This window comes from Meriones unguiculatus, chromosome 8 (assembly GCF_030254825.1).
Source record: "Meriones unguiculatus strain TT.TT164.6M chromosome 8, Bangor_MerUng_6.1, whole genome shotgun sequence".
In the NCBI taxonomy this organism is placed as follows: domain Eukaryota; kingdom Metazoa; phylum Chordata; class Mammalia; order Rodentia; family Muridae; genus Meriones; species Meriones unguiculatus.
In genome coordinates, this window is record NC_083356.1 from 108,939,246 (window position 1) to 108,953,553 (window position 14,308).

The following is a 14,308-nucleotide window of genomic DNA, read 5'->3' on the forward strand; positions in this document are numbered from 1 at the left end:
TTTGGTCCAGTGTTGGGAATGTTCTGTCTGGTCCCAGAACAGGTGTCTCTGTGAAGGTCTTGGTAAGAAGCACATTGAGCCAGGGCTTGGGAAGAAATATACACACCCAAGGAACCAGCATGGGAGCCAAGGCAGGTTGGGAGGAACACAGGGGACCGTTACACCCTAGATTTGTGGTCATTGTGCTAGGAATGGGTGTCTAGATTTAAACCAGGATCCCTGGCAGAAGCAGCAGTCATAAACAGCCACAGCCACGAGCAAATCCAACCCGGGGCTGGGAAGCAGGAAGCACAATAAATACTCTCCTTTCTCTCCTGCTTGCCTTCTGGGCCCCATCCAGTGTCTCCCATCAACCAACCCTCCAGAAGCCAGAGGGCAAGGGAGCAGACCTCAAAGAGCAGAGAGAGACTCACTCTAGAGGCAAGAAAGGAGTACTTGTCTGCAGCTTCCTGCCAGTGTCTGGGGTCAGTAGCCTTTCTAGGTAGGCCCCGTAGCAATGTCTCATTCCCAACTGCAGATCTGTCTCCTCTCTTCTCTTCCCCTTCTCTTCGGCCCAGCACTGGCAGCTGCTTGAGTCCTGTCTCTCCTTTAATACTTAAGCATCATCCAGTCCCGGCCACGGTATGCTTTCCCCCACAGCTGAGGTTTCTATCTTGGGGAAGTAGTAGGCTTTGCATTTGAGTAGCCTGAGTTCAGATCTCAACCAGGCCATTACCTGAGAGTTGTGCTTGTTAGGTGTGGTAGTATACACCCTGTAATCTCAGCACTCGGGGGGCAGAGGCGGGAAGATTGCCACAACCACCCTAGTCTACATAGAGAGTTCCAGGCAAGCCAAGCTACATAGTGAGACCCTGTCAAAACAAAAACAAAACAAACAAAAAGTAAAGGAAGGAGGGGCTGCAGCTGGGATACAAAGTGAATTAACTGTAATTAATAAAAATAAAATAAAAAATTTTAAAAATGTAAAAAAAGTAAAGAAAGGGAAAAATAAAATAGGCTACACACACATACACACACAACCTTCTGAATCTATTTCGTGTTCATACACATGTGTTTAGAGATAACCACTTGGGATTGGACCACATTTCAGGGAACTAATCCTAGAGAAAATTGATTCTTCCTCTTTCAGCAGCCACCAAGCCATTGGCTACCTGTGGGCACCTCCTCTAGGGGCGGGGCCTTGTGGAGCCCCCTTGATGCGGCAAGTCAGCTAGTCCTGTCATTATGCACATCTTGTTTAGACAACTGTACTGTTTATAGTCAATTTTATATTCTATTGATGTATATAATTGAATATATTCCATGTTGTAGGAACCTTCCCAAGCTGTCCAGAAAACACTACCCAACAGCAGGAGGTCCTCTGGCTCTTACAGTCTTTCCGTCCCCCTCTTCCATGATGTCCCCTGAGCCTCATGTGTACAAAATGATTGTGTTGTAAATGTAGCAGCCAGTGCTGGGCACCCCCAGTCAGTCGTTTTCTGTGTTGTGATGACTTGTGGCTTTCTGTAATGGTCTCCACCTGCTGCAAAAAGAAGTTTCTTGGTGAGAGTTGAGAGCTACTCTTATTTCTAGGTATAAGGGTTAGTATTTAGAATACAGTTAGGAGTTGTACTGGCTTTAGAAAGGGGAAGGAGTAGGTTCTCCTCTGAAATCGATGACTTCACCAGCTCTGGGTGGTTGTCTAGGTTTACAGCATAAGACACGGTTTCCTTCCTGTTCAGCAATCCTTAAGTCCAACTGGACAGCTGTTGGTGTAAATGCCACTATTACGCCTTCAGGGATACTTTGCTATGCTGGTCATTGTGATTCATAGGCATTACAGGTGGGGAGATCCTCCTCCCTCAGCAGCCTGTATAGCACCGTCAGATACTGTGAGAGCACCTGATAGTATACTATGAGAGCACATCCTCGGGAAGGTCGCTTCCAGCTGAAATTTTCCAGAGCCTGTGTCCAAAGTGCGCCAGGGTCTTACTTTCATGTCCTAGAAGACACCAACGGCAAAACAATAGCCTCTTGGACTCCCCTAACTGGCAACTGAAAGGGGAGTTTCTCATGCTTGGCACTGGGGGTTTTATTAGATAGTTTATGGCCCTGGTGATAAGCATTATCACTCCATTTAACATATACATTAATATGCTGTGTGTGTGTTTTTAAGTAAGCTTATAAAAGTGTTTCCCTATGGCTTTTACAAACATCCCTAGTGTTGTTTACCTCTCTCTCTTCCTCTCCTGACTCTGCCGAAGTATTTCCTTCCTCTCCCACCCCTAGTTTATCCCTTATCCACTAGATACTGATGTCTCCACTTTATAGATAGGGACACTGGTATGGGGGGTTGTCCCCCAAGATCATATAAAGCACATCAAATAGAAAGGCATGGATTCAGACCCTAGGACCGTTTCACGACTAAGTCCCCATGCCACCTGGGGCCTGGTACCCCGTTGTGCTGTTGTGAGGTCTAAGGGCAGTCATGGGTGTGAGGGCTCTAGGCAGGGTGAGCTTGTGTGAGTGCTCCGCAGGCGTTACGTGCACACACACACAGTCACACACACACGTCCCTCGGCAGTGGCACATACCTTCCCACCTAGCCAGCTGCCGAACCTCAATGTTTTCTGTCTGAGAGGGAAAACAGCATGCTGTTGCCACCATACCAGTTCCATCTGCCAAATCAGGAGTCTAGAGGAGCCCAGCCAGCAGAAGGAGGCCCAGGGCTAGCGCTGAGAAAGCCAAGCTTCGAGGGGTTAAGCATCTCAGCAATTAGGATGCCATTGTCTGTAGTGTAAATGCTCCGCTCTGGTCAAGCTACTAGGATAACATCACTGAAAATGGAGTTGGGAAGACTCAGACACAGCTGGCTGCCCCGGCCAGAGCAGGTGAATCCAGCCACAGCCACAACATTGCGTCTCTACCCTCCAGTCAAGACACACTCTCAGCTTCTCCAAAAGCACCTGTCCCTTCCCACGAGAGCCTGCGGTTCCCTGAGCCACGAACGCTGCCTTCACCTCTCACCCGTCCGCAGTCTCAGCGTGCTGTCACCCAGAGTGTTGTCTGTGCTCCCTGTGCTGTTAGAGTGGTGCTCCTCAGCTCCCCAGCCCTCCTCTGTCTCATTTCAGATTGTGTGAGAGGCTGTTTGAGCTTGGTCCCCAATGAATAAACAGGCGCTCACAGGGCGGAGAGGGGAGGAGAGGCGAGCAGCAAGGGCCGGGTTCTGAAGTCTCTGTGGCGCATGTTCAGGAAGGCAGGCATGGGCCACAGCAGTGAGGAGCTGTGAGGTGGGAAACAGACCGGTCCCTACAGGAGGCCCGTACTCCGGGCCAGCGTGGCAGTAAGCGTCCTTATCCCCAACCTCAGGAGCCAAGAAATGCTAAACTAGGAGGACCAGAACAGGCTGTGGCAAGATCAGCCTTTCCCCTGTCAGATGAGGGAGCTTCTTCGCCCTCAGTGGCTCACTGTGCTTCCTGTGCTAGTCCTGGCCAGGTCTCCAGGTGTCCCGACACTAGGAAATTCAGTACATCCTCCTAGCTGTGGAACTGAAGGAAATGACCTCAAGTCGAGACCTACGAGAATCCAGCGAGGGTGCAGAGAACAACCTAGAATTCTGCTTCTCATGTTTCATGTTCTGCTACTGGTAACAGTGTTATAGCTGGGTTAAGGACAAAGGAAAGGTTTACGTAAACTCATGATTCTGAGCCAAGGTGGAAGGGACACAGCTGGAGATAGCCTTCTTGCTCGCAGCGTCCTGAGGCAACACAGGACACCACATAGTGACAGCCAGGCAGCGCTGAAGAGACCCGCTGGGCCTGCTGTTACAGGGCTGTTGTGGTTTGGGCTTGTTTGTTTTTGTTTTTGAGACAGAGTCTCTCTACATAGCTCTGCCTTTGCTAGAATTCACTATGTAGACCAGGCTAGCCTGGAGCTCACAAACTTCTGCCTGCCTCTGCCTCCTGGATGCTGGGATTAAAGGCATGCACTGACATTCCCGGCCACACTTTTTTAAAAGTTGTGTTTATTTCTATGTTATTTTATTAGCGCTTTGCCTAGATGTGCACCAGGTGTGTGCACAGTGTCTGTGGTGGTCAGAAGAGGGCGTCAGCTCTCCTGGAACTGGAGTTACAGAGAGGCGTGAGGCACCACGTGGGTGCTGAGAGCACGCTTAACTGCTGAGCCATCGCCCCAGCCACAGCACGCTCACTCTCACTGTAGCTCTTTAGCCCACTTCCTCATCAATCACAAGAACAGATATTCATGGATAGGGCCCAATCACCTCTTAAAGGTCCTATCCAGTCCCACTTCTTAATGTCTTACCGTGGAGATTCAGTTTCAGCATGCATTTCAGAGGAGACAAACTGTACGTAAGAGTATGGACTCTGGGATGGATGGAGCTTGAATTCCAGCTTTTCCCTCCCTGACTACTATGGCTTAGACTTTTTAACCCTTCTACTCCTGCCTCATCTTTAAAGTAAGAAGAGCAACCGTACTTAAGCTCATGGTTGTAAGTTTGAAGTGAATTGGTAAGTGTAAAACACTTGGTACAGGCTGTACATAATATGCAGATGTGTTGGCAGCTGCTTTCTTATTTACAGAGAACCCTGTGAGTGCTGTGCCCTGTGCACTACACAGGAAGAATTCAATGTGCATTGGCAGTAATTGTTACTGATGTTATCTCCAGGAGCAAGAGGAGTTAAGGCAAATATAGATATTATTTTTTATCTTGGTCTTAGGATAAGAAACAGTCCTCTTTCTCTCTCTCTCTCTCTCTCTCTCTCTCTCTCTCTCTCTCTCTCTTGTTTTTTCAATACAGGATTTCTCTGTGTAGCCCTGGCTGTTCTGAAACTCACTCGTAGACAAGGCTGACCTTGAACTCACAGAGATCCACCTGCCTCCCACGTGCTGGGATGAAGGGCGTGTGCCAGCACCGCCCAGCTTGAAACTTAGCTCTCTTAACTCATTCTTTCCACATTCCTTTTTCAGTAAAGGTAGAAGTCTCTGAGAGGTTGAATGACTTGCTCAGGGAGAAAATGCCAGTTCAAGAAGATCCACTCGGCATCCTAAACCCTTGGTCCTTCTTAGAGAGCTTATTCCTAGGAATGACCGTTTTGGTCTAGTTTTTCTTGATGACAACTCATTCTTTGTCCTTTGAAAAAGACACTTCTGACTGTACCTCGATCTTCTCAGTGATAAACTAGTGGGGAGGGTTGTAACAGTCAGGATGAGTACTGCTAACTTCTGTAACGAACTGTCCTCTCATCTCATCAAAGCTTAACATGTCAGAGAGGCTGGAGAGCTTTGTGCAGTCATTCTGGGTTCTAGCCTGCTACCATCTTGATTCAGTCTCCTCCAGGACTGCCTCACTAATCCACCCTGCTTCCTAAGCAATTGTGCATTAGATGGAGGGTAGGGAGAGGGACGGGATACAGAAGGTACACTGCACTGAACCATCTCAGCCCAAGGTAATAAGCCTCATTTCTATCCACATTCCATTCCAAGAGCCACGTGATGGAGCAGCAGCGGGTGTGAGGGACTAGGAAATGAGGTCCACCTGTGCGTCAAGGAAGAAGCATCCCCTGTGACCTGAGGCATCCCCAGTCCTGGGATGAGACAGCTTCTGTGATCGCCACTGGCTTCCCTGGAGGAGAGTGTGGACTCCAGAGCTGCACCCTTCTGCAGCCTAGGCCCTCCCCCCTGCGCTCTGCAGTTCCTCCCTCCCAGCAGGAAGAGAAGCCTTCCCTGCCAAGCCTCCCTGGGGTGGGTGGCTGGTGAGATAATGGTCTCACCATGCGTACTGCCTCTTGGAAGGCAGGTGCTGGACGAAAACCAAGCGCGCTCTGATTTTTTTCCCTGTTCCCTTCACATTCCTCCCTGGGATAAATTTAACCAGTGGAGCCTGAGATGCCAACTTCTTGTTCTCAGAGTCCATGTCAGAGCATTTGTCATGGATGCAGGCTTAGGCGGGGCATGAAGGCTGCACAGCCACAGGCCCAACCCTGCCTTGCCTCAAGTATCTGTGATTCATCCCGATCCCCATGCCCGGTTACCATGAGTACACCATCTGTGTGACAAGGGTCTTGAATTCTCCAGTGGTTTGAGAAGACAGAACTTACAAAGGCTCTGAGGCCTTGTACCTGCATCCTTAACAGCTAGCAAAAGATGGGTGCCTTGGAGATTCCAAGTTTGGGCTGTGGAGTCAGAGAATCAGAAGCCATCAGACTCAGGCAAGTCACCTGATCATCTCCCTCCGAGTCTATAAAATGGGTCAACAACAGCATTATTCCTGAGATTAACTGAGGTATTCTGCATACATTTTGGGGGCTCCATGAATAGTAGGTGCTGAGATGGCCATGATCTGTACATACCCTCAAGCCAGCCTGAAAGCCACAGGTTTCTGAAATCTCCTGCCCATGTCAAATACTTCTTTTCCTAACTTCTGAGATATCCCTGGAGGTCCCCTAGAGACCCTGGCTCTTGGGTCTCACCACGGATATAGAAACGACATCCTTCCTGCTGTCCATTTCAACATCCTCCTGCTGATGCGTTAAACTTACTCTGCTTTGCCTTGACCTGTGTGTCACTCTCGCACAGTTACCTGGATGTAATTTACCAGTGTTGAAGGTGGTCTCGATTCTCACGCCCCTCCTTGACCTCCTCGCCTTCCTTCCTTCCCTGTGCTTCACTCAGCATTCTTCCTGAGTCACTCTCACCTTTCCCCCGGGTCTCATCTCTGGAGCAGACTCTTCTGCCTTCCCTCACTCTGTCCCATCAGCTGCAGAACCCACTGAAACAGCTTGAGTCACATGAGAACTCCCATCAAACAGTTCTCAGCCTTACTTGGCGGCAGGCTCAGCACGCAGGCCTCGCCCTGGCACAGGCAGGGGCAGAAATCTGCTACGTAAACTTTCCTGTACTGCTTCCTGACCATGACAGAAGTGTCTGGGCCCAAGTGGAGGTTAGAGTAGGTACCCTGAGGGCACACAGGCAGCCTCAGAAGGCGTGATTACAGAGGAAACAGTGCACAACGGAGACACATGGAACAGGAGGACCCTAGGTGGCGGAGTCCCCAAACCTGCGGAAGCTGTTATGGCAGGGCTGGCATGGGCAAGCAGAGGGAGAAAACAGAATCCAGATGAAATGATGTTCTGTAAGCCCTTTGCCTATTCGGGGAGCTAGGCCACTGCTGGAGACTAAGCAAACTGCACAGCCTGTCCATTCTGCTCGCCTGTTGGTACTTCCTGTTGGATGAACCCACCTAAAGGCTGAGCAGACTGCTTGGCAGACATAGCAGGATACAAGTTTCCTGGGTGGGGAGCTGGGCAGAAAGGAGCAGAGAAAGACAGTGTCAGGTAGACAGAATCTCTGACGTGGGGATTTAATAGTGTCACCTCAAGGAGTGGGTCTCTGTGAGCAGTCAGCCACTGCCGCTGACAGAGCTCCAAGAGGACATGATCACCCCTATTTTTATAGACATAAAGCTGACACCCTGCGGGCCAAGGAACATTAAAGTCCGCACTGTTTGCAGGTGATGACTGTAGGGTCCACATCACTCCTCACTACAGAGCTCCCCAAAGGCAGCAGAGCAGCAGCCGACATTTCACCACGCCCTTCCTCCCATTGGGGTGATCCTCCAGCTGATCCACTTAGGCTGTGCACATCCTTCTCCCAGCTGTCCAGTTACAAATGCAGATGACCCTGGGAGAGAGGAGCCACCTCAACCATTGAACACATTCAGGGAATGAGTTCTGAGACCTCCCCACCCTCTTTACCTGAGGCAGAGGCTGAGGGCTCTGTGCTCACTGAGAAGACTCCAGAGAACCCAGCACTGAACAAGAGCAGCTTTGGCTTTACACTTAGACCTTTCCGGACTCTCTGTTGCTTTGGTTGGTTGGTTGGTTGGTTGGTTGGTTTTGTTTTATTTTCTTGACAGGGTTTCTTTATGTAGCCTTGTCTGTGCTGGAACTAGCTCTGTAGACCAGGCTGACCTGGAACTCACAGAGATCCACCTGCCTCCAGAGTGCTGGGATTAAGGTGTGTACCACCACGGCCCAGCCTTTCTGGACTTTTATTTCCATTGCTTTACCTGATCCTGACATCAAAAAGCCATCTCACAGGAGTGGGATTTTGTCCAGAGAGATTATACTGTGCTGTTAGAGCCCGGCTGTCATAGTCAGAGTCACACAGTTTAGAGTCCAGAGGCCAGTGCAATTCCAGACCCAAGCCCAGCACTTATGAGCTTGGAAGCCACAGGCAGGGCCCCTCATGGCCACAGCCATCTGCAAGATGGGGTGTGAACAGCGCTTGAGTCTGTGGGAAGAATGAAGTGTGATCATTCCTCCAAGCCTCCAGCCCATCCTAAAGCGCCCAGCTGCCAAAGCTGAGGAGCAAGGGACAAAGCAAAGGACTTGGGCAGAGTTAGTGCTGAGTTCTGGTGGGAATCCTTTAACCTCACAGAGCCTCCTCTGAAAAGGGAAAGCACGGGGTGAGGCACCAGGAAACACTTTCCTCAGTTACCGTATAAACATATTTCTTCAGAAATAACACCGGCCAGCACCAGTGAATGTCTCCTGTGACGTGAGGTTTCAGTTCTCATGACATAGCCACTGAGTCTCAGAAAGGCTAAAAAACTGGTGCATGCGTATACCAGTCAGGTGAAAGTCGAGACCTGGGACAGCCAGCAAGGACACCTGGAGAAGCTTGGGGCTGGCTGTGGTCATCTGCTGTTCTAGCCTTCACACTCATGAGCAACTTGGGGAGAGAGGCTTTCAGATATGGCTCAGTGGATAGAGCAGTTGCTGATCTGGCATGAGGGCCTGAGTTCCGTCCCCAGTGTGCACACTGTTAAAAGCCAAACACGTATATACAATCCCAGTGCTGGGAAGATGGCGATAAGGGGCTTCCAAGATCACATTAAGCAGCCAATGTAGCCAACTGATGAGCCAGTTACTGTAACAGAGGGAAAGGTGGAAAGACAACAAAGGAGACAAGCTACACACACCAGAGGCCATTACCTCCACACTCATAGGTACATACAAACACAGCACATACGCACATGCACACAAGCCATGTAGGGAAATTATTTTAAAAGGAAGAGTCTTAGTTCTCTCCAACAAAGATGCTCTTCTGTAGGATCCAGGAATCTGCTTGTTGAACTCTTCATGATGTCAGTGCAGGAACTATGGCATCTTATCAACCATCAGTTGCTTGATAATGGCTCCTCAGCTCTGAGGAAACCCAAGAGTTCAGGCAGGAGACATCATAGGCAGATGCCCTTTCACCTCTGGCCTCCAGGTTTGCCAAATACTACAAGATGGAGAACGGCAGCGAGTACCGCACACTTCTGAAGGCTTTTGGCATCCGCTTCGATGTGCTGGTGTATGGGAATGTGAGTCCTGGGACCCAGGAGATGAGGGAGCAGGGAGGGTACCCAGGCCTGCACGTGGAAAGAGTGCAGAGAGCCTTGATGAGGCTCTCTGGTCATGGGAGTCTTCTGCATCTCCCGCCAACTCAGAGCCATCCACGCTCCACAGGACTCTGACAGGGAGTCCTCACCCCCTCCTTCCTGGGCCTTCTGTATATGTGCCCTGGTCTTTGTACCCACAGGCTGGCAAGTTCAACATCATCCCCACCATCATCAGCTCCGTGGCTGCCTTCACGTCTGTGGGAGTGGTAAGTTCAGTCTTCCCAGGCTCTCACAGGACAGTCAGGGTGGGGCCACATCAGGCACAGTGCTATCAGGCAGCTCAACTAAGCCCCATCCCCTTTGTGTCCAACACCTGTGGCTAAGTAGCCCTGGTTTGGCCATCTCCCACCATTACCTCCCAAGCCTCGTGGCCTCCAGAGGCTGCCTTCCTGTTTTCAGGTGGTTCCATCTTATAAAAAAGTCCTGCTTCTCAACAAGAAGGGAGGGAGAGACTCCAAGTCCTAGGGTGACTTAGTGAGGAACAGAGCCCCCAGGCAAGGTGGGATAAAGGCCCACTCCCAGGGACCCCTCCCCTCGTTCCGTCTGCTTCTCCCATCACATCCTCTGTGCCTGTGATCCAGGGCTATTTCTCGGTAGCTAGAAAGGTGGGCCATAGAGGACCCTGCAGCACTTCTGCGCCTTTTCTGAGAGGAGCTGCATAGTCAGGTCTCTAGGGAAGACTCAGCCCCTGTATGCCCCCTACCCCGACAATGTTCCAGCCTCCTGCCTCGCAAAGGTAGTCCTGGCTGAGAGCTAGGCTGCACAGAGGCCATTTGCGCCCTGCCCATCTCAAAGCTGCTGCCTGAGCCTTCACTGCCCTTCTTCCTTCAGGGGACTGTTCTCTGTGACATCATCCTGCTCAATTTCCTCAAAGGAGCTGACCACTACAAAGCCAGGAAGTTTGAGGAGGTACGTTGGGGAAGAGACTGCAAAGCAGAGGAAGCAGGGCAGGGAGGGTTGCCCAACCTTGGTGACTCTCAATGGCGTACTGTCCAGGTGTTCTGTGGGTGTCGGTGGGCCTCCACTAGTATGTGGGGGTCTGAGAGAGGGTTGGACCAAGAATGGAGTCTGAAGATTTGGGGCAGGGTGTAGCTCAAAGGTCTGGTGCTTCCCTAGCATGCACAACTATGGACCCCTTCCCATGCAAGGAAAAACTGGGAGGGGTAGTTCCATGGGTCACTGTTGCCAGCATGACCACCACTCACTATCACCGCCCACTTCTGCAGCAGAATGGATCCTGCTTGGAGATGGCTTGGGTGACACTTTGCCCTTGGGGTGCATGCAAAGCTCTGGGCTCCCAGAGATTTACTCTACCTCCCCTAATGACCAGGCAACCCCACCCCACCCCCACGGCTGGCTCTGCTGAACGGGTCATTTGGAAGTTCCTGCCCAATGTCAGACATGACAGTGCCAGCTCTTCTGCTCACAGGTGAACGAGACAACACTGAGGGGCACTGCCTCAACCAACCCAGTGTTTTCCAGTGACCAGGCCACGGTGGAGAAGCAGTCCACAGACTCAGGGGCCTACTCCATCGGCCACTAGGGCCTCTTCCAAGGGTCTCAGGCTCACCCTTAGGCTGCAGAACCTTCAGCGGGCCGCTGTGTTTGGGCAGACAGGGGTGGGATGGGGGAGAAGAGAGACTCTCATTTCTGCTGCTCACCCCAAAGGCCACAGCCAAGTATCTAGGCCCTCACTGTTCAGCAGATGGGCAGTGCTTCCTACTAGGACCTGAATCTTGCCTTCACCCCTTGCATGCCTCCCCTCTGCTTCCCAGGGTCCTGGGACAGCAGCATCCATCCCTTTCCAAAGGAGAGAACATGGTAAACAAGGCTACACCCACACCAGGCACTTTCACACACATTATCTCATTGAGCCCCTCAAATAATCCCATAGGGTAGAGTTGAGGTTTTTGTTTTGAAGAGAAGCAAAAGCTCAGGAGACAGACATTTGCCCCAGGCCACATGGCCAGGTAGTGAGAGTTACACATTTTGCCCACATCCCTCATGGAAGAATGAGCTTCCTAGGAGTCTGTTCTTTTGTGTCAATTTCCTGCCCTCTCACGATTAGATCCACAGGGAGCTTCGGCAGGAAATAGGAGGTATGACTGTCAGTGAATTTTTCCTGTTTCCTCCTGAAGCTGGACGTAGCCAGGTCAGAAATGAGTGTTTATACTCCATCTCACTGGGCTCCCCTAACTCGGGGCCTGCACTCCTGAGAAAGCTCCCTGTTCATGGAGGACAGGGAAAGGCAACTGACACAAACAACCCACATTGCTGGAAAAGCCAGGAGGGCCAAGCTCCAGCCCTGCGTAAACCAGGCATGGTGGTGACACCCAGGCACTCAGGAGGTAGACACAGGGCATCAAAAGCACAAGTTCTTTCTTAGCAACACAGTAAGTTTGAGGCCACCCTGGGAGCCATGGAAGTGTCTCAGAAAAGAAGTGGGGCATCAGAGTGAAATCCACTACCCAGCTCAGCCAGGCCCGTGCTCACTGGATCCTAACAGTGATCAGTTAGAAGCTAAAAGAGCCTCAGAAACCATCGCATACAACCCTCTTGCTTACAGATCATTAACACCGAGGCCAGACATAAAAAATGACTTACCTTGTGCCATAGTGAGGGACCAAGAGGGAACACAGGTGCCCTGTGTTTCAGAGAGGTGTCAAGTCTACCTTGTCTCCATTGGCCCAGATGTCCCATATCCTTTCTGGGCTTTTAAAGAAAAGGGGTGAGGGAGAGGAAGCCCTAAATCACACAGGACGAAGCTCAAGGACAGACCAAAGTTTGGGGAAGAAGCAACTTGAGAGGATTTTTTTGTTTGCTTGTTTTGTTTTTGCTTTTGTTGTTTGTTTGTTTGTTTGTTTTTTGGTTGGTTGATTAGTTGGTTTTGATGGAGAGACTTTGCTACATAGTCCTGGCTGGCCTCAAATTTACAGTTCTCTTCCCTTAACCTTTCCCCAGTATTGGGATTTACAGGCGAGTGCCATCGCCCAGCTGGGGGCATCTCTTTAAAAAGAATATATGATTAGGTGTCAGAAAGGTTCATGCAAACTGAGTGTGCCTGAGGTATAACTTTCATTAGTGTCAGGGTCAATCTTCCTCTGGGAACATGGGCATGATGATGAGGTCTCAAGTAGAGTTGAGCATGCATGAGAACAGAGGGCTGGCCCCTCAGCAGACGGTACAGAGATGTGGGGAAGGGGAAGTCTAGGGGTACTTTGGGGAGGCTTCCACAGGAATGCTCACACAGACTGAACCCCAGTGATCCCCACCCCAGGGGGAGAAGGGGTAAAAGTCTTCTGACCAGCTTTATCACTCTGCTTGCTCTCAGCCCTTGCATTATGGCAATGGCAGACTGTCTCTCCGGTACTAGCGTCAGGTCCTGGGCGTATCCAGAGACCTGGCCAGCTTCATCTCTCCAGCAGAGACATCAGGAATCAGCACAGCCTCTGAGAAGGAGGCACACAGGCCCCCCTGGGCTGAGGCTGAGCTCACCATCCTAGGAGAAGTTGGAGACACAGTTCCTGGGAGGGCCCTCTACCCCAGACTAGGGTAACCCTTTGCCAGGTGTCTGAGCCTCTGTGGGGCCTTCAGCAAGTGTGTAAACCCCATGCTGTACTCCCCTTCTGAACCGAGTCCCTTCTGTGTGTAGATGTAGGCTGATAGTAGAAATTACAACAGCAGCTTGTATCTGATGCACTGTGGTTTACTCGGCACCGGCACCAACACGGTCACACAGGCCCTGACCACACCTGGGGAGGTTTCTTCGGTTTGTTATTATCTCATTTGGTAGAAAGACAAATAGACAGTTCTTAGAGCGAGAGGTGGAACCCCTCAAGGCCACGTTGCTTTGCACACAAGCTGTCATTCAGTGGTGGGGTGGCTCACCATTGAAAGCTGGGGGCTAAAACTATGGCAGGCGTTGCTTAATTCAATCTTCGTTTTACCAAAGAAACTGAGGCTGGGTAAAATTAAGGAAAGGAAGTAGAACTGACTTGAGCCCAGAGATTTGTGATGCTGGGTGTGAGATGTTGACGTCTACTGGGAGAAAGTCAGGAAAAAATTGTCGGCTCATGATGTTCTATCTCCACCTGGACTAAGCCAGGTCTTGCGGCAGTAACTAGTGATCTAAGTGGAGCAGCTAGGCAGGACGACACACAGACTCCAGTGGCAGGGAAGCCAAGAGCTGCAGAATCCTCAGAATCATCTGGTGCCCACTCTAGCTAAAAGCGGAGACACACCACAGGGCCGCCTTACTGGAGGAATACCAAGGATGTCCTCTTGAGAGTCTAGGACATGGAGACAGTGGACAGAGCAGTTGCCCCCTTCTCCCACAGATCCACACCCTGCCCTGATGGCTCACACCCTTCCCAGCTATGTTCATCCTCAGAATGCCATGTTCTCAGCCAGTCACCAGTCGACCTCCTGGGGATGGTAATTGATAAGGGTCTGTGGAATGTCTTTTCTCAAGATAATTTGCCTTTTAATCAAGAGCTAAGCAAGAGCAGAAGGCTTTAAACAGCCAGTGTGGTTACTTTGCAAGAGCAGCGCAAGATACTCAAAAGCAGTGCCAGGGATTTGAGGAGTGTTTCACTAGCCTAGGTCTGTCCAAAGGAGGCTTAAGCCAAGAAGGGGTTTGTTCTCTCTCTCTCTCTCTCTCTCTCTCTCTCTCTCTCTCTCACCTCTGCTGTGGTTTTGGCCATCTGGGTGTTGGGCTATTTAGTTAGAGGCCATTTCCTGTCAGGGAAGGGGAGGAGGTGGGGAAAGAGAGTTAAGAGAGCTAATGAACGCATCAGGACCTTGGTGTACCCCTGAAGCGCCTTCCTCACTGCTCATCTTCCCACGCCCTGCAACAATCCC

At 50.8% G+C, this 14,308-nt stretch overlaps 1 protein-coding gene across 1 annotated transcript in view; it reads left to right on the forward strand.

Annotated features, from left to right (window-relative positions):
- Nucleotides 1-12,467, forward strand: part of P2rx3 (purinergic receptor P2X 3) — a 33,035-nt gene extending 20,568 nt beyond the window's left edge. Inside the window, exons 9-12 of the mRNA XM_021642864.2 lie at nucleotides 9,277-9,370; nucleotides 9,589-9,654; nucleotides 10,280-10,357; nucleotides 10,878-12,467. Of these exons, the coding sequence (XP_021498539.1) occupies nucleotides 9,277-9,370; nucleotides 9,589-9,654; nucleotides 10,280-10,357; nucleotides 10,878-10,991 (352 nt within the window). The 3' untranslated portion in view covers nucleotides 10,992-12,467. The remainder of the gene's footprint in view (nucleotides 1-9,276; nucleotides 9,371-9,588; nucleotides 9,655-10,279; nucleotides 10,358-10,877) is intronic.
- The last annotated feature ends 1,841 nt before the right edge of the window (nucleotides 12,468-14,308 follow it).